Here is a 19,636-nt window from a genome sequence, read left to right on the forward strand (position 1 = left end):
AGCTGCAGGCCGTGCCAACCATGCATGCCACCCAGGCCAACATCACATGGGTGGCATCTGCAGTGGAGGCCTTTGGTGCAAAGATATCAGCCATGGGTCAGGATGTCCAAGGCTTGGGGCGTTCTGAGAGTGGGCGTTGGCCAAGGCACAGGACAGGGCGACCATGTCACAGGCAGCCATGTACCAGGGCCACATGGACATTGCAGTGGCGCTCCAGAGCTTAGCCCAGTCACAATGGGTCATAGCTGCGGGCGTCGAGGGCATTGGCCTGGCACTGGCTAGTCTGAGCCAGTCTCTGAGTGATGTGGCACAGTCCCAGAGGGACGTGGCACAGTTCCAGAGGACGGTGGTGCAGTCCCTGTGCTCCGTGACCGCAGCATCAAGACCCTGGTCGCGATGAGATCAGGCTTCCAGACAATGCCAGTTGGCGGGGGAACCCCCGGAGCTTGTGTCGGCCACATCCCTGTCCCAAGAAGTAGCCCAGAGGCCATTGGGCACCCCGAGGGAGGAGGAGGTGATAGGGCCCATGCCGATTCAGAGCAGGTGCCAGACCACATCAGCGCCTCTGAATCTCCCCCACATGTCCCTGGCACATCCGATGGGCAATGGGCTGAACAGGACGGCACCACATCACTTATGATAACCGTAAGATTGCCAGGCCCATCCAGAGGATGGCTGCCAAGGGGCTCAGATCACAGGACAGTATGTGGAGTGCAGGGAGAAGGGGCAGTGGAGGGGGTGGTTGGCCAGAAGGGGACGTGTGAGGGTGGGACGAGATGTTTGGTGGCCTGCAGGTGGCCAGGCTGACTAGTTGGTGAACCTGGAGATCAAGTTGTCCCATGCACAGCGGCCCTGGTGCACATGCTGTACGGCCTCCTGTGACTTCCCATACCCTACCCATCCTAGCCCTCATCCGCATCCTCCTCGTCAGACAAGGCCTGCCGCTCAATGTCCTCCTCCAGTATGTTGCCCCTATGCTGCGTGATGTTGAGGAAGATGCAAAAGGCCACCACAATGTGGGAGACCTGCCTAGGGCTGTACAGGATGGTCCTTCCAGAGTGGTCCAAGTATCTGATCCACGCCCGCAGCACACCGAATCACCGCTGCATGACACTCCTGGTCTCTGTATGCGCGTCGTTATACCAGTTCTCTGCATCGGTCTAAGATCTCCAGATAGTCATCATTAGCCACAATGCAGCGAATGACCCTTGTCACCCAAGAGACAACCTCTCACCCAAGGGCAGCGTCGAGTGTGCCAGGATGACGCATTGTGCACGCTGTCTGGGTATCGGGCGCAGACATGCACGATGGGCAGGGGATAGTCACACACCAACTGCTCATTGGGTTTTTGAAGGGCTCCCCCTCATGCGGCCGTGGTCGTAGGGGGATATGTGTGTCATCGATCACCCCATGGACCTGGGGCATCCTAGCAGTGGCAGCGGATCTCGCAGCCCGCGAAAGCTAGTGGGCTCAGTCCATATTGAGATTGATGTATTGACCCACCCGTGCATATAGGGCCTCCGTAGCACAGATGCACCTATGCGCGGAGGTCTGGGAGATCCCAGACAGGTCCCCACTAAACGCCTGGAAGGACCCCGTGGCATAAAGGTTGAGGGCAACCATCACCTTGACGGCTACCAGGAGCGTGTGTCCTCCTTCATAACCTGCAGTTCCTGGTGTGCCATAATCCGACAGATATGGTCGCCCTGGTTAGCTGGAGTGTTTGGCGACACACTCGGTCTGGCAGGTCCTCGAATGACAGGCGCTGCTGGTATTTACAGGATGCAGTGCCTCCATCCTATGTCCTCCTCGGCCTGTTGGGCGGTCAGCTCTCCATCCTCCCTGCCACTTTGGGATAGGCTCCAGTTCAACAGGGCCCTCCCCGAGCAGCTCTTGCTCATGCAACCACAGTGCATCTGCAAGGGCCATCACGGCCAGGCTGGTGCCAAACATTCCTAGTTGGATACCAAACTCCATTATCTGCAGGGCTGAAGGGCAGACATGTTAGCATGGCGAGTACTCCTGTGCCCAACCAGGTCCAATGGGCTGCACGGTGGCCCTGGCTTGCACGGCTGCCCCTGCCCCCACTTGTTTCTCCTCCCCCCCCCACCACCCCCCCCCCCTCCCCCACACCCCCCGCCTTTCCTACCCTTAACCCCCGCCGCTCCCACAGACACTTGGCCCTCTCCACCACACCCCTGGCCCCCTCGGTGCTGGGCAATGGGGGGCCTCTAACCCTGCCGCCCAACCCTGCTGGCAGGGAACCGGTATCTGGTGATACCCAGGCCAGTGGTATGCTCTGCGGCCCCTGTCCTGTGCGGTCTACCGTGGGGGTGTTCCGTAGGTGGGCCGTGTGATACCTCGCCAGCAGGGAGCTACCAGGTTGTGGGGGGTGATGTGAGCGCAGTGCACCACCGACTGGTGCCATGCTTGGTGGCATGCATGTTGGTAGGGCCGACGGATGTAGCCCAGCCAGGCTGGTGGGCACCAGTTGGGATCGTGGCTGCAGTGTGCTGTCGGTCATTTGTGTGGTGCAACGGTTATGTCTACTTGCCTTGGGGCAGGATGGATGGGGGCAGGGGCGCAGTGGACAGGCAGAGCTTGGTCACAGCCAGTGGTCCTGCGGAGTGAGCTGGCTGATGGTGTCACTGGTGGGATGTCTGCCCTGCGGGCAATGTGCCAGGGTGGGTGTCGGACACAGTGCATGCGTCCATCGACTGCATTCACCGGAACATGGCGTTCCATTGGGAGCCCGGCGCTGACCTCAATTTTCTTTGCTTGATTGCAATTTGCAATGCTGGAATCAGCCGACGGAGTATCCCGCCATGTCCCATATCTTCCTTATCTCTGTAATTTCCTTAAGCCTATTGCCCTCCGAGATATCCGCAATCTTCTAATTCTGACCACTTCAGTTTCTCCAGTTTCAATTGCTCTGCCATCGGGAGCCATGCCTTCAGAAGCTAAGGCTCTAGAACTCTGACTTTTGCTCCTTAATCCTATCTATCTTTCCACCACTCCTTTTAAGATGCTCCTAAAACTCTACCTCCACCAAGCTTTTGGCCATCTGGCCTAATATCACCAAAAGTGGCTCTGTGTTTGATTTTGCTTTCTAATTCTCTTGCGAAGAGCCTTGGATTGTTTAATGATGTCATAAGACACTAGTAAGTGCAATTTGTTGCTTTTGGATTACAAAGTGAGTAGTGATCTGATTTCCTGACCCTGGCGCACACATGTGTCACCGCAGTCTACAGTCTGCCCTAATATAAAAAGAAAAAGGGAAAATAAATCCATCAATCCACAATCAGTGTTAGCTTCCAACATGAACATTGAATGAGGTGAGGTTCACTATTACCTTAACTGTTAATTTAGGGTTGATCAGAGAAATGTCTTTTATTGCACAAGCTTTTTCTTCAGTTGATACATCAGTTACAACAGATATCAGCTTAATTAGGTTGTACATGTCAGGGAACATGCCATATTCTTTGTAATCCAATTTCACAGGGATTTTCATATCTGCAAAATATCAGGAAAGGAAAAAAGGTTGCAAAACTGACATATATAATATTTATGTATCATTTCACATCTTGAGATACATTAATACAAATATAGTACAGTATTTTAACACAGTACCCAATGCTTATGAACCTGGTGACATCGCTGATGGATATTTGATCATAGATCATAGAATTTACAGTGCAGAAGGAAGCCATTCGGCCCATTGAGTCTGCGCCGGCCCTTGGAAAGAGCACCCTACTTAAGCCTACACCTCCACCCTAACCCCGTAATCCAGCAACACCACCTAAGCTTTTTTGGACACAAAGGGCAATTGATCATGGCCAATCCACCTGAAAATGAAATGAAATGAAAATCGCTTATTATCACAAGTAGGCTTCAAATGAAGTTACTGTGCAAAGCCCCTAGTCGCCACATTCCGGCGCCTGTTCGGGGAGGCTGGTATGGGAATTGAACCGTGCTGCTGGCCTATCTTGGTCTGCTTTCAAAGCCAGCGATATAGCCCTGTGCTAAACCAAATCTCCACTTTGGACTGTGGGAGGAAGTCGGAGCACCCGGAGGAAACCCATGCAGACACGGGTAGAGCAATCTCGGTCTAAATCCTCTGGTCATGCGCGTTGAGGGAATCATCATGGGCGGGACAGTAAATATGATGCACAACCCAAATTCCATGGGAATTTCTGGTCCCAGGGCAGATGGGACTGGAAAATCTCACATATTGCAACAACGAAAACAACCTAATGCAAAGCAAAGTGGTGGAATTTAGTTCCAGTCGTGCAGCCCCCCACATTCCCACCCCAACCGATGCTCTGTCACTTCCCCACCCCAATTTACCACAGCGGGAGGGATTCCCATGTCAGGCCCTTCCTGCCCTCCACTAAATTGCAGATCATTTTCCTGACTAAGAATCGAAGCGGGTGCTCCCATTGATTATCGCCTCTCCATCCCCAGTAAATATCACGCCTGTTCTGGCAGGCTCCATTAAATTCAACCCAGAAAACAGAAAATGCTCCCAAAATATTCAGCAGGTCTGGTAGCAACTTTGGAAAGAAAAACAGAGTTAAGATTTCATGTCAATGACATTTCTTTAGTTATGATGGAAGATCATTGAACTGAAACGTGAGATGAGCCATATATAATATTGTTGGTGGTACCTAGCGAGGACAGAATTTAAAATTCATGGTCACAGGGGACATCTCTGAATCGCAGTGAGCGGGAAACTGCTCACCTCCAATTAATAGGCCATTAAGCTCCTCTCCTGTGTTGTACAGGTAGGGACTGAAATTTTTGATGGAGAGTTTGAAAAGCTCAACACTCTGGTCCACTTTAATGTTGCAAATTCTGTGATAATGGAGTGCAGGCTTCAGTTGTGATTAAGAGCAGCTGATACAAATTTAGGTAAGGTTTAGGCACAATGATAATCTTGCCCGGGATTCTTCAATATGACGGCTAAGTGTTGACGCCGGCGTACACATTGGAGTGTTTCACGCCAGCATCAACGGGCCTCTTGGCCCAGCGATTCCGTGGCTCACGCAGTGCTCTACGCTGCTCCAGCTGCTGATACACGGCCCTGCACTTCCGGCCGCGGGTCAGCGCATGCATGCGGCGGCCCCGCGCGACATGGTGGATCTACACAGTAGGCCGGCGCGGAAGAAGGTAGGTCCCCCCAGATAGCATGCACCCGACGATCGGTGGCCCCCGATTATGGGCCTAGCCATCGTGGAGGCCCCCCCCCCTACCCAAGCTCCCGCCAGGTGGAACCATACGTGAACCACGCCGGCGGGAACTCGGCTGGTTGACCACAGAGAATCGCCGCAGGGGCCTCTTTTAACGGCCCACAACCGACGCCGCGTTTGGCACCGATTATCCGGTCGCCAGAGGTTCGGGTCCCGCTGTCGGACCCGATCACTGGTCTGATGCCCCATTCTTCGCCCCGGCGCTGAGAACGAATTTGGCGCGGAGGCTTGGAGCATCCCAGCCAACATTCAGTTTCCAGTTGTGCAGGGGAGAACCAGAATAGAATGGGAAAGTAGCCTGCACTTGGGTTTATCCACAAAACCCATTTAACATATGTTGAAGTTTCTATCTTTACCAGATGACTGGTCAGCAGAACGACATAGATATTCTGCATCAGGTCCCACACTTCACACCAGTTTTGTGCACTTGCACTCTGTCTCAATCCTTTGGCTGTTTGCCCTCTGCGGAGCTGCCTTCTTTCTTCAGCAAGGCTGCAGCAGGCCCCATCATGGATACCACCTGCCTATGCTGCAGGTCCCAAGCAGGTGGCCTCCATCACATGGTGCTGCTCGATGCCAATAATTGGGCACCATGCTCCCATCCTGCCAAATTAAAGCATTTACATTTAAAAGCAGCATCAAATAAGCAACACAGTTGAGACCTGGCAATTGGACATCAGGTACCTGGCACCTCTTTGAAAATCTGGCCAGTGAAGCCTGTGTCTCTCTCCACATTTGCTGCCTGATCTTCTGAGTATTTCCAGATTAAACATAGTATCACTTTCATTACCTTCATTGGGAGAAATAGTGATCTCTTGTTTAAGCTTCTTAATGCATTTGTTCTCTGATACTCCATGGTACCTTCTTTTCTTAGCCCAAAAGTTGACGCTGCAGACCTTTTTCTTTGAAGTCTTGTTGGAGACGACCAGTGAGACAGTAAATGGTTTTCCATTGTGAATAGGCAGATCGGTGGTCATAGACAAATTAAGTGTCTTGTCTGCTATTGGAATATTTTGTGTTCTGTTAGCCTTTTCAAAAATATCTGCTTCCTGAACGGAACCTTGGAGTCAAAAACAAATGAGCTTTATTGCATCCAAAATGAGTAAGTTTGCTGGTATTAATAATTCTGTGCATTAATAACCTGTGTTTCTGACAGTTTTATGGTCAGTACTGTTCAATATGAATTAACCAGCTGATTTAAAGCTGAACCATTTCAAATATGGTCTGCAAGTGGACCAAATTCTGATCACAGTTTGCACCAAACCTAACTGCCTGCAGTTTATTTTCCTGTTTTATATGAATTTAGTTAATTCCTAACCACTGTAAAATCATCTATCCAGCCTTCCAGGTCCCTTACACACTTGAGTGGCATCTTAATGATAGCATTGTGAAAATCCAAATGTGTTACATCCACTGGTTTGCCTTTATCGGCCCTGTTATTGCTTGGCTCAAAAAACTCTAATAGATTTCTCAAAAATATTATCCTTTCCATAAGGCCATGTTGATCCTACCTATTCACATCATGATTTTCTTAGTGTCTTGTTATCATTTTCATAATAATGGATTCCAAAATTTTCCCTCCTACTTATTTTTTTTTTGGACGACCAGCAATGGACTGAAGCAGGTCACTCTCAAACGCAATGTGAAATGTATACGATATTATGATCAATCTTACCCAAAGGATGCCACACCATGAGTGTATTTATTAAACCTGCTTCATTATAAAAGATAATACCTAAAATAGTCAGTTTTCTGCCTGTATTCACGATGAACAATACATTAACAATTCCTCCCAGCACAGTATTTTTGAACTCCTGCTTATTTTGCATTAAGCAGTATTATATACAATTAGAAATTAAACACATTTGCCTTTCTTACTTTGCATGAATTAATTCTGTTCTTACCGTCGGGATATTTGTAATTGCTTGTAATATCCTCACGCTCATCGGTACCGCAGCTCTTTGTGCTTATTTTGTGGCCGACACGTGATTCATCAACATCGATTTTCATTTTCTCTCCATTTTCAAAAATGAGCCAATTCACACAATGTGCATTTACCTCAGCAAAAACAAATGGGACGTCATATTTCATTTCCACCTCCCCTTCTTTGATTGCATTTACTGAAGCTGGTCCACAGCAGTAAGTTCCTGAAAGCAAACAGGGAAATTATTGAGAATTTGAAGAGATTATCATGAAATGAACTGAACGGGTACGTATAGGGCTTATTTCTATTGTCTGTGTGCTATATTTAAACAGATTATGTACCATATGCACATTCACACTGGGTGAACTCTTCAATTCAATTATTGAATTGTATCTAACCACTTCATCATTTATCCTATTTATAATCAATTAGTGTGGCACTGTGATTAGCACTGCTGCCATCACAGCGCCCAGGACCCGGGTTCAATTCCATCCCAGGACCACTGTCTGTGTGGACCTTGCACCTTCTCACCATGTCAGCATGGGTTTCCTCCGGGTGCTCCGATTTCCTCCCTCAGTTCAAAGTTGTGCAGATAAAGTGGGGCTATGGGGTTACAGGAATAGGGCAGGGAAGTCAGCCTAGGTAGAGTGCTCTTACAGAGGGTCAGTACACTCTCGATGGGCCAAATGTTCTCTTTCTGCACCATAGGGATTCTATGGCATTCCTAAAGGTACCAAAAGTGTAAAAATATGCCTGCCAGTTATATAAAAGAGACTTGTATTCTTCAAAACTCATAAGATCGCATTGAGAGTTTTAAGATGGTTAAAGGATTTAGTAGGGTAGATGAAGAGAAACTATTTCCTCTGGTTTGGGGGGGGGGTTGCAAAAGGAAGGTCATGTGGTTAAGATTAGAGCTTGATCATTCAGGGGTGAGGTCAGAAAGCTATTTATAATCAATTCGTGTGGCACTGTGGTTAGCACTGCTGCCTCACAGCGCCCAGGACCCGGGTTCAATTCCATCCTAGGGCCACTGTCTGTGTGGACGTTGCATCTTTTCACCATGTCAGCATGGGTTTCCTCCAGGTGCTCTGATTTCCTCCCTCAGTTCACATGAAAAGTTGTGGAAATCTAGAATTCCCTTCCCTAACAATCATCTGAGCCCTATGTCGATTGAAAATTTAAAAACTACAATTGCTATATTTTAATTATTAAAGAGTTTTAAGGTTTATGGAATCATGGCAGATAGGCAGAGATATGATTCAGATCAGCGGCAACATGTTGCAAGGCCTGAAGGTTTGACTCGTATTTCTATGTTTCCCATTTGTCAGTGTTTCATTCATAATGCACACGCGTTTCCTCATGCCATCCTGATCTTTACCGTCACTTTCCTCCTGTGGCGTTGCGTCCACTGCCTGCCATCCATCAAAGCCTGGGCTGAGGTCATTTCGTGTCATCCAACTTTCTACCCACACGTGGAAATTCCTGAAGCAAAAGCGCAAGAGGAAAGTCACAGGTGACTGGAATTCTGACAAGAGATAAGATATTAAATAGTTCTAGGCACGGTGTCAGAAACAGTACAAATACTGACAGATATAGAGGACATGATGGGTAGTGGTGATGCCACTGGTCTAGTAATCCAGGCTAATCGAGGCTGATGTTCTGGGGATGTGGGTTCAAATCGCACCATGGGAGTTGGTGGAATTTAAATTCAATTAATTACATTTAGAATTTAAAGTTGGTCTCAGTATGACCATGAAACTATCACCAATTGTCATAAAATCTCATCCAATTCACTGATGCCCTTCAAGAAAGTAAATTTGCCATCCTTACCTGATCTAGGCTACATTTGAATTTGGGCTACAGTAATGTGGCTGATTCTAAAATGGCCTTGTAAGCCACCCAGCTCAAGGGGTCTTAGGGGTAGACAACAAATGCTGGCCTTGCCAGTGATACCCACATCTCATGAAAGAATTTTTAAAAAGGATTCTTAGCTGTGACCATCAAATATTGACATGGAAATTCCATGCAAGGTGACTTCCTGCAAATATTGACACACTCCTGCAAGCTTCCATCTTAAATAAACATAATTTATCCAAAGGGATATAATGGGGCAAAACATATTTCTTATTATACAGCAACTTGTATCTATAGATATGTCAGGAATAAAAGAATGACTAGGGTAAGAATAGGGCCAGTCAAGGACAGGGATGGGAAGTTGTGTGTGGAGTCTAAAGAGATAGGCGAGATACCAAATGAATATTTTTCGTCAGTATTCACTCAGGAAAAAGAGAATGTTGTGGAGGAGAATGCTGAGACCCAGGCTATTAGAATAGATGGCATTGAGGTACGTAGGGAAGAGGTTTTGGCAATTCTCGACAGGCTGAAAATAGATAAGTCCCCGAGGCCTGATGTGATTTATCCTAGGATTCTCTGGGAGGCCAGGGAAGAGATTGCTGAGCCTTTGGCTTTGATTTTTATGTCATCATTGACTACAGGAATAGTGCCAGAGGACTGGAGGATAGCAAATGTGGTTCCTTTGTTCAAGAAGGGGAGTAGAGACAACCCCGGCAACTATAGACCGGTGAGCCTCACGTCTGTTGTGGGTAAAGTCTTGGGGGGGATTATAAGAGACAAGATTTATAATTATCTAGATAGGAATAATATGATTAGGAGTAGTCTGCATGGCTTTGTGAAGGGTAGGTCATGCCTCACAAACCTTATCGAGTTCTTTGAGAAGGTGACTGAACAGGTAGATGAGGGTAGAGCAGTTGATGTGGTGTATATGGATTTCAGTAAAGCGTTTGATAAGGTTCCCCACGGTAGGCTATTGCAGAAAATACGGAGGCTGGGGATTGAGGGTGATTTAGAGATGTGGATCAGAAATTGGCTAGTTGACAGAAATCTTTGGATCCTCGCTGTCTTCAGGGGATGTCCCGGAGGACTGGAGAATAGCCAATGTTGTTCCTCTGTTTAAGAAGGGTGGCAGGGATAATCCCGGGAACTACAGGCCGGTGAGCCTTACTTCAGTGGTAGGGAAATTACTGGAGAGAATTCTTCGAGACAGGATCTACTCCCATTTGGAAGCAAATGGACGTATTAGTGAGAGGCAGCACGGTTTTGTGAAGGGGAGGTCGTGTCTCACTAACTTGATAGAGTTTTTCGAGGAGGTCACTAAGATGATTGATGCAGGTAGGGCAGTAGATGTTGTCTATATGGACTTCAGTAAGGCCTTTGACAAGGTCCCTCATGGTAGACTAGTACAAAAGGTGAAGTCACACGGGATCAGGGGTGAACTGGCAAGGTGGATACAGAACTGGCTAGGCCATAGAAGGCAGAGGGTAGCAATGGAGGGATGCTTTTCTAATTGGAGGGCTGTGACCAGTGGTGTTCCACAGGGATCAGTGCTGGGACCTTTGCTCTTTGTAGTATATATAAATGATTTGGAGGAAAATGTAACTGGTCTGATTAGTAAGTTTGCAGACGACACAAAGGTTGGTGGAATTGCGGATAGCGATGAGGACTGTCTGAGGATACAGCAGGATTTAGATTGTCTGGAGACTTGGGCGGAGAGATGGCAGATGGAGTTTAACCTGGACAAATGTGAGGTAATGCATTTTGGAAGGGCTAATGCAGGTAGGGAATATACAGTGAATGGTAGAACCCTCAAGAGTATTGAAAGTCAAAGAGATCTAGGAGTACAGGTCCACAGATCACTGAAAGGGGCTACACAGGTGGAGAAGGTAGTCAAGAAGGCATACGGCATGCTTGCCTTCATTGGCCGGGGCATTGAGTATAAGAATTGGCAAGTCATGTTGCAGCTGTATAGAACCTTAGTTAGGCCACACTTGGAGTATAGTGTTCAATTCTGGTCGCCACACTACCAGAAGGATGTGGAGGCTTTAGAGAGGGTGCAGAAGAGATTTACCAGAATGTTGCCTGGTATGGAGGGCATAAGCTATGAGGAGCGATTGAATAAACTCGGTTTGTTCTCACTGGAACGAAGGAGGTTGAGGGGCGACCTGATAGAGGTATACAAAATTATGAGGGGCATAGACAGAGTGGATAGTCAGAGGCTTTTCCCCAGGGTAGAGGGGTCAATTACTAGGGGGCATAGGTTTAAGGTGAGAGGGGCAAAGTTTAGAGTAGATGTACGAGGCAAGTTTTTTACGCAGAGGGTAGTGGGTGCCTGGAACTCACTACCGGAGGAGGTAGTGGAGGCAGGGACGATAGGGACATTTAAGGGGCATCTTGACAAATATATGAATAGGGTGGGAATAGAAGGATACGGACCCAGGAAGTGTAGAAGATTGTAGTTTAGTCGGGCAGTATGGTCGGCACGGGCTTGGAGGGCCGAAGGGCCTGTTCCTGTGCTGTACATTTCTTTGTTCTTTGTTCTTTGTTCTTTGAAAGAAGACAGAGGGTGGTGGTTGATGGGAAATGTTCAGAATGGAGTTCAGTTACAAGTGGCGTACCACAAGGATCTGTTCTGGGGCAGTTGCTGTTTGTCATTTTTATAAATGACCTAGAGGAGGGCGCAGAAGGGTGGGTGAGTAAATTTGCAGACGACACTAAAGTCGGTGGTGTTGTCGACAGTGCGGAAGGATGTTGCAGGTTATAGAGGGACATAGATAATCTGCAGAGCTGGGCTGAGAGGTGGCAAATGGAGTTTAATGTAGAGAAGTGTGAGGTGATTCACTTTGGAAGGAATAACAGGAATGCAGAATATTTGGCTAATGGTAAAGTTCTTGGAAGTGTGGATGAGCAGAGGGATCTCGGTGTCCATGTACATAAATCCCTGAAAGTTGCCACCCAGGTTGATAGGGTTGTGAAGAAGGCCTATGGAGTGTTGGCCTTTATTGGTAGAGGGATTGAGTTCCGGAGTCATGAGGTCATGTTGCAGCTGTACAAATCTCTGGTACGGCCGCATTTGGAGTATTGCGTACAGTTCTGATCACCTCATTATAGGAAGGACGTGGAAGCTTTGGAGCGGGTGCAGAGGAGATTTACCACGATGTTGCCTGGTATGGAGGGAAAATCTTATGAGGAAAGGCTGATGGACTTGAGGTTGTTTTCGTTAGAGAGAAGAAGGTTAAGAGGAAACTTAATAGAGGCATACAAAATGATCGGGGGTTAGATAGGGTGGACAGTGAGAGCCTTCTCCCGTGGATGGAAATGGCTAGCACGAGGGGACATAGCCTTAAACTGAGGGGTAATAGATATAGGACAGAGGTCAGAGGTAGGTTCTTTACGCAAAGAATGGCGAGGCCATGGAATGCCCTACCTGCAACAGTAGTGAACTCGCCAACATTGAGGGCATTTAAAAGTTTATTGGATAAGCATATGGATGATAATGGCATAGTGTAGGTTAGATGGCTTTTGTTTTTTGACTTCCTATGTCGGTGCAACATCGTGGGCCGAAGGGCCTGTACTGCGCTGTATCGTTCTAAGTTCTATGTTCTACTAAATCATCATATTTACATATGTCGTACACCAACTGAGATCCCCTCAAGACCTTAGTTTGAGATTCTTTGTGATACACTGGGGGACATGATTAAAACCACATTTTAGTTCCTAAATCTGCTCACATTCTATCATATTTTAGCCTCTACTTGCAAAATTCAAAATTTCTGATCATTTTCAAAATAAAGAACAAATCAGTCTCCAATTTCCAAAGGTGATGATCAGTATCCATGAGCATGTTTTGCTGGAGTTACCATTTTGATTAATAAATTGATCACTGAGTATTCCGAAGAACAATTTCATGTGTGATCAACCTACCACTGATAGGAAACAAATGTGGTCAAAGCTTTGCTGGGTTGCATATTTTCTTCTGTCATATTAAGCTTTTTCCTGACCCACACTTAACTTTTAAGTTAAGAGCCCCAAATCTTAAGTTAACCTGTCATGATGGGCAAAGCTCATGACAACATTGGGCTGTACTTACAGGCTCTTGACCCTTGAACCCCCTCCAACTACCCTGGGCGAAATTCTCCTACCCGCCCCGCCACATTTCTGCGCCGACCGGCCGGCGGGAGTCTCCGTAACGCCGGCCGGTCAATGGGGTTTCCCATTGTGGGGCACCCCCACGCCGTCGGGAAACCCCCGAGCGCCGGCAGAACGGAGACTCCCGCCGGCGGAGAATGACGCCCCCTATGTCTTACTTACATAACTGCGGATTAAGAATCTCTGTTCTGCTACCAACATAACTGTATCGACCTATTCTAAGTGTATATTAACTTACTTGAAATATTGGCTGCTGTCCACTTTTCTAATATACTGAAATTTTCACTTGTGCTTATTCTTACATCTTGCAAAGCTATATTCCCCAGCTCTACTCTACCTCTGGTTTGATCATGTTTCTGATTTCATGCTACTTAACATTCTTTCCAATTTGGTTTCCCTTCTAAGAGAAGGTTCTCCCTCTCGCTCCTTGTTTAAGTCAGTGTACTTTTTAATATGAAAAATATTTATTCAGTCCTCATCCCACTGGCACTAGAACTGGTTCCCATAAAATTCTCTCCATTCAGTATAATTATATCAGTAGAATTATGTTATTCAGAGTGCATTTGTTAACCAGTCATGTTGTTTGAATATTCATTTTGGTTTTTAACTCACCAAATGCTATCCTCTGATTCTCCCATGCTGTTTGCTTCTACATCATAATATTCGTCAATTGTTAAGTTTGCATTGGTATCATGAGCAGAATCAAAGTTTGTAACCACACGGGTAGGAATTCCTAAACATCTCAAAACTAAAGAACGAAAGAGTTATTAATGGACTTCCATGTGTTTCCAACTATAGAAGAATAACTATACAAAAGATCTTAAAATGCAAATTCTCAACCAATGTGATTATCTCACATTTCGATGCAGATTACATCAGCCAATTGTTGAAAATTGAAGCCTCAAGATTGTTGCCACTGTGAATCATAACGTTAATACATTAAGATACTGACTAGCAATTTGGCATGCAATATGGAGCTCAGTTACTAGATCTTTTCAGACCCAGGCAAAATGCATAATAAAATGTTGCTTTGATGTGAAGAATGAGGATAGCAATTAATACCGGTGATTGAATATCACTTGATTGAAAACATAATGCAGCATCAATTTGACGTGGAGCCAACTCACTGGATGCCAGCCACAATGCACTGCACAATGGCTAAATAGGCAGCCCATGGAACTTACAACCCTCTCATCGGGAGGAAGTCCCATCTTCAGGTCCTGTCAGCCAGTTGGATTGGCCAAAAGCCCCAGCAGTCCCAACAGTACTGAGAGGGCATTAGTGGGTGCTGTTGATACAGCGAGCAGATCCAAGAAGAAGGCCCATGGATCCCGAAGCAAGGTAAGTCCAGAATCTTGAGTGGGGGGGTTTCAGCAGTTTAGGGAAAGGGAGCTAGTTGGGGGGTGGGTACTGTGTTTTATAGGGCAGGTGGTAGGAAGAAAGAGGGAGAGTACTATCTTAGGGGACTGCCGTCTGTCCTGATGCGCAAAGGACACCCCCAAAGTTGGTCCCAAAACTTCCTTCACACTCTTTGAAAACCTTTTTTTTATAAAAGTGGCCAGTCCATTCCCACCTTATTGACCACTTCTAGCATGTAATGGCATGGGCAGTTTATTATTGGAGTCCATAACCTTGTAAGCAAGTTAAGTTAATCTTAATTATTAATTTAAATGTCATGGGCAATATTCAGAACACATCACCCCCTTATTATTAGGGTGAGCTTGCAGGTGGGTGGTGGGGTCGGCACCCACCCTATTTTACATTCCTCTTCCAACCAAAACACACTCGGTGGGGACATGTATAATCCAGCCCAATTTCTCCTGATTTCTATCAATCAAATCATCTCATAACCTTTTATATTCAAGGGAACATATTTGTGCAATCCCTTCTCATTATTTAACCATTGGATTTCAGGTATCAATCCAATAAGCCTACACTACATATCTTCCAAGGTTAGTACATCTTTCCGAAGGTCCGGTGCCCGGAACAACTCACAGTACTCCAGGTCCAACTAGCTGAAGTACAAGTTCTTCATTCTAGTCCTCTTGACATAAAGGTCAAAATACCAGTTGTCTTTTAATTTATTTTCTGGTTCCAGAGTCCCACATAACACACGTGTTGGGTGGGGTTACTGGGTTATGGGGATAGGGTGGAGGTGTGTACCTTGGGTAGGGTGCTCTTTCCAAGAGCCGGTGCAGACTCGATGGGCCGAATGGCCTCCTTCTGCACTGTAAATTCTATGAGTCTATAACGCCTTCAATCTGAAATGGAAACCCTTTCTCCCACACTATTCCTCAGGTGGAATCATGTCATATTTCGTTAAAGTGTCAGGCTCAGATTGAAAACTGGGTTGTAGCTCTCCAGCTGCACAGACCAATTTCCACTCCAGACCTTAAGCCTCTCTAAGTAAAACAAAAATGAGTGGGCAAGGTTTATGGCATTACTCATGCAGGGTGGGGCCTGATGGGGCTGGCAGCCAGCTACACAGAGATCAGGGCACCATCCTTAAAGGGCACTCTGATCAGAACTGAAGATCAGCTCCACGCTCTTCCCCCCCCCCCCCCACTCCCACCACCACTCAACGGAAGTGAGGAATTGAACAAACGAGTGTGATATAAAATAGTTAGTTCAAATATCAGTTACAATAATGTATATGTGAGCCAGTCTGATAGTAGTGAGTTCACAAACAAAGGACAAAGGGATTCAGAAAGCATGGCAAGGTTGGGGAAAAGGATGCTGGGTAACAAGAGGCCCAGGGTTAAGGAATGTGAAGTGAGCCAATCAGGATATATGGCCAGGTCAGGAGGTGTATAGGATGACCTATGGGAATCTTGTATGTGAAACTTGATGCCATTTGATGAGATTTGTAAAGATGTCTTTGTCTCCGATAGCACTCGGTTCTGGAGCTCCAGGAGACCGCTTGTGTGTTCTGAATCTCTGTGGAGCGAGTCAGCCTTGCAATTTGGTTAAAAATAAATAATACTATACCGACAAACCCATCTTGAGTTTTATTGAAGCCAGACTGATGGGTAAAGAATTCAATATTGTCATTTGGTGCCGAAACCCGGGATTTCTCCAGACAGTCACCGGCCAGTTGCGAAATCAGAATTAGACTGATGTTGGACAAGGAAAGTGGAAATGGGCCCACAATGTGTGTAGCTGGAAAATGACCACATTGATTTTCCCCTCTTCTCATGGTCTGATTGGTTTGGTCACTCGCGGTTGGTACGGAAAGATCGTCTCAATGAAATCAAAGGTCAGTCTGGGGATTAGAAAATTAAAAATTCAGTCGATGTAGGTGCGACTGAAGGTTAAAAAAAAACTAATGGGATATCATAAGATTGATAGTTCAGTTTTGAGTTGATTGTGGAATTGATGGGACATCAGAAAGACGGTTCAGTTCCATGTATGGTTTGGAATTGATGGGACGTTGGAAAGACGGTTCAGTTCCACATGTGTTTTGGAATTGATGGGACGTCGGAAAGACGGTTCAGTGCCACGTGTGTTTTGGAAACTATAGTTGATTAAGCTAAAATTGTATCCTTGGACTGTAGTGGTCGAACAACGCAGTCTTGAGGACTAGTTCGAGATTATGGGGAATTGCTTGGATAACACGAGTGATCTGTGGAGCGAGTCAGCCTTGCAAGTTGGTTAAAAATAAATAATACTATACTTACAAATCCATCTCGAGTTTTATTGAGGCCAGACTGACGGGTAAAGAATTCAATATTGTCAGAGGCATCAATGGCATTTCCTCCCCTCCCACAATCATTGGGAGCTTCCCTCCACCGCGGAAGTATCGCCAGTGTATCCACCCCCTCACTGCCTATTCCACCGAACCTGCATGTTCGCCTCCCCCAGAAAGGAATTGGCATGCTCCCCCTACCACACATGATGGAAAACCACACACACTCTCCCCCCCCCCCACCTCCATGTGCCTCCTGTTCCTGGCACTGCCCCGTGACAAGGAGCAGTGCAGGCATCATTGTTCAGGCATGTGCCTCCAGCCCCCCCCCCCCCCCCCCCCCCCCCCAAGGGGCTGCTACCCATTTGATAGACTTAGGCATTTAAATAGCTGTTGTAAACCCTGCCGATGTGCCGTCACATCAGGGACATTTGAATATTCAGAGAGGGGATCAAGTGGCGGGGGGCTGGTTAATTATATTGAAAAGTATTTAAAAACATTAAAATGAGGTTCTCAGCCTTTATGAACATGAACCTCATTGTGCCAACATCGAGGTGCATGGAAAATCGGCAAACGTGATTCTCTCTAGATTTCACGCCTGTGTCAGAAAACCTGGGGCCGCTAACATTGGCTCAAAATCGCCCCCACTCAGTCTGAAAGAGAATCCCTTTCTCTTAAACCACTCCTTCGGTATGAAAAGGAATCTCTTTCTCCCACAATACTCCTTCAACCAATCCTATGTTCAAGAACCACCGATCCACCAGTAACCACTACCTCACACCCCACCCCCTGCATGCTCTTGAACGTACACATCTGGAATTTTCACGGACTCCTGCCGTAGTTTCAGCAAGAGATTGGAAAACGCCCCAGAGAATATCGCAAATTCCTGCTTATGTTTCTCCTGTAAGATTCCCCCTGATCTTACACTGAAACATTAAGTCAGGCACATGTGGTAAACCACTGTTGCACCTGTATTAGGTGATGTACGTAGGACCTGTACGACAGGTTCGCCGGTAGTCCCTGCCTGCTGGCTCCTCCCAGGAGGTGGGGTATAAATATGCCTGTCCTCCAGCCAGCAGCCATTTCGCCAGCTGCTGTGGGAGGCCACACATCTGATAGCAATAAAGCCTCAGTTGGATTCCACTATCGTCTTTGTCCAATTGATCGTGCTTCAATTTATTGCTATCAGTTTCTAAGGATGGACCTCCGTATCAAACTGGATCGCCTGCAGCTGGATCCGCACTCAAGCGACGCCATTTTGCATCCCTCAAGATCTTCTTGCGCCGCCATCTTGTCTACCCCTCAGCAAATGGGCACCACCAGCGTTCCAGGACCCGAGCTCACCAACCACCCCATTATCCGACACCAGCGACGACCAACCAAGACTCACCTCCCTGTCGATCGACCAGTCTCGTCCGCATAACCTGATCAACGCACCCACCAGCATGAAAGTCGACGGACACGGAACCTCCTGCCCGCTGGACTCCGGGAGCACCGAACGTTTCATACACCCGGATACGATAAGGCGCTGCTCCCTCACGATACACCCCACCAACCAAAAAATCTCCTTGGCTTCCGGATCGCATTGCATAGCGATCCGGGGGTACTGTACGGTCACGCTCACGGTCCAGGGTGTAGAATTCAGCGGCTTCCGCCTCTACGTCCTCCCTAACCTCTGCGCTGCTCTAATCCTCGGCCTGGACGTCCAGTGCAACCTCCAGGGCCTGACTCTGAAATTCGGTGGGCCCTTACCACCCCTTACTGTGTGTGGCCTCATGAACCTAAAGGTCGACCCACCTTCCCTCTTCGCCAATCTAACTCCGGATTGCAAACCCGTCGCCACCAGGAGCAGACGGTACAGCACCCAGGACAAGACCTTCATCAGGTCCGAAGTACGGCTGATTCGGGAAGGCATCATCGAGGCCAGCAACAGCCCATGGAGAGCTTATGTGGTAGTAGTTAAAACTGGGAAGAAACACCAAATGGTCGTGGACTACAGCTAGACCATCAATCAGTACATGCAGCTCGACGCATCCCCCTCCCACGCATATCTGACATGGTTAACCAGATTGCACAGTACCAGGTCTTCTCAACGGTAGACCTGAAATCCGCCTACCACCAGCTCCCCATCCGTAAATCGGAACGTCCATACGCAGCCTTCGAGGCAGACGGCCGCTTAGACCACTTCCTTAGGGTCCTCTTCGGCGTCACAAACGGGGTCTCGGTCTTGCAAAGGGAGATGACCGAATGGTCGACCGGTATGGGTTGCGGGCCACCTTTCCATACCTAGATAACATCACCATCTATGGCCATGATCAGCAGGACCATGACGCCAACCTCGCTAAATTTCTCCACACCGCTACTCTCCTAAATTTCACTTACAACACGAAGTGCGTGTTCCACACAAACTGCTTCGCCATCCTCGGCTATGTGGTCCAGAACGGAGTTCTGGGGCCGGATCCCGACCGCATGCGCCCCCTCATGGAGCTCTCCCTCCCCCACTGCCCCAAGGCCCTCAAACGCTGCCTGGGGTTCTTTTCATACTACGCTCGGTGGGTCCCAAACTATGCGGACAAGGCCCGCCCACTCATTCAGTCCACCCAGTTTCCCCTGACGGCCGAGGCCCAGCAGGCCTTCGCCCGGATCAGAGCTGATATAGCCAAGGCCACAATGCACGCTGTAGATGAGACACTGCCCTGCCAAGTAGAAAGCGATGCATCAGACGTTGCCCTTGCCGCCACCCTCAATCAGGCAGGCAGGCCCGTGGCATTCTTT

General features: G+C 47.5%; 1 protein-coding gene across 2 annotated transcripts in view; it reads right to left on the reverse strand.

Moving 5' to 3' along the window:
• Positions 1–19,636, reverse strand: part of LOC140428320 (protein-glutamine gamma-glutamyltransferase 2-like) — a 61,165-nt gene that overhangs the window by 5,808 nt on the left and 35,721 nt on the right. For both annotated transcript variants that reach the window (XM_072514665.1, XM_072514664.1), the window contains exons 7-11: positions 13,789–13,924; positions 8,552–8,655; positions 7,154–7,396; positions 6,040–6,309; positions 3,353–3,513 (exon numbers count right to left, since the gene is read on the reverse strand). In XM_072514665.1, coding sequence (XP_072370766.1) covers positions 3,353–3,513; positions 6,040–6,309; positions 7,154–7,396; positions 8,552–8,655; positions 13,789–13,924 — 914 coding nt within the window. The remainder of the gene's footprint in view (positions 1–3,352; positions 3,514–6,039; positions 6,310–7,153; positions 7,397–8,551; positions 8,656–13,788; positions 13,925–19,636) is intronic.

The sequence above is a fragment of the Scyliorhinus torazame genome, chromosome 8, assembly GCF_047496885.1.
Source record: "Scyliorhinus torazame isolate Kashiwa2021f chromosome 8, sScyTor2.1, whole genome shotgun sequence".
NCBI lineage: Eukaryota > Metazoa > Chordata > Chondrichthyes > Carcharhiniformes > Scyliorhinidae > Scyliorhinus > Scyliorhinus torazame.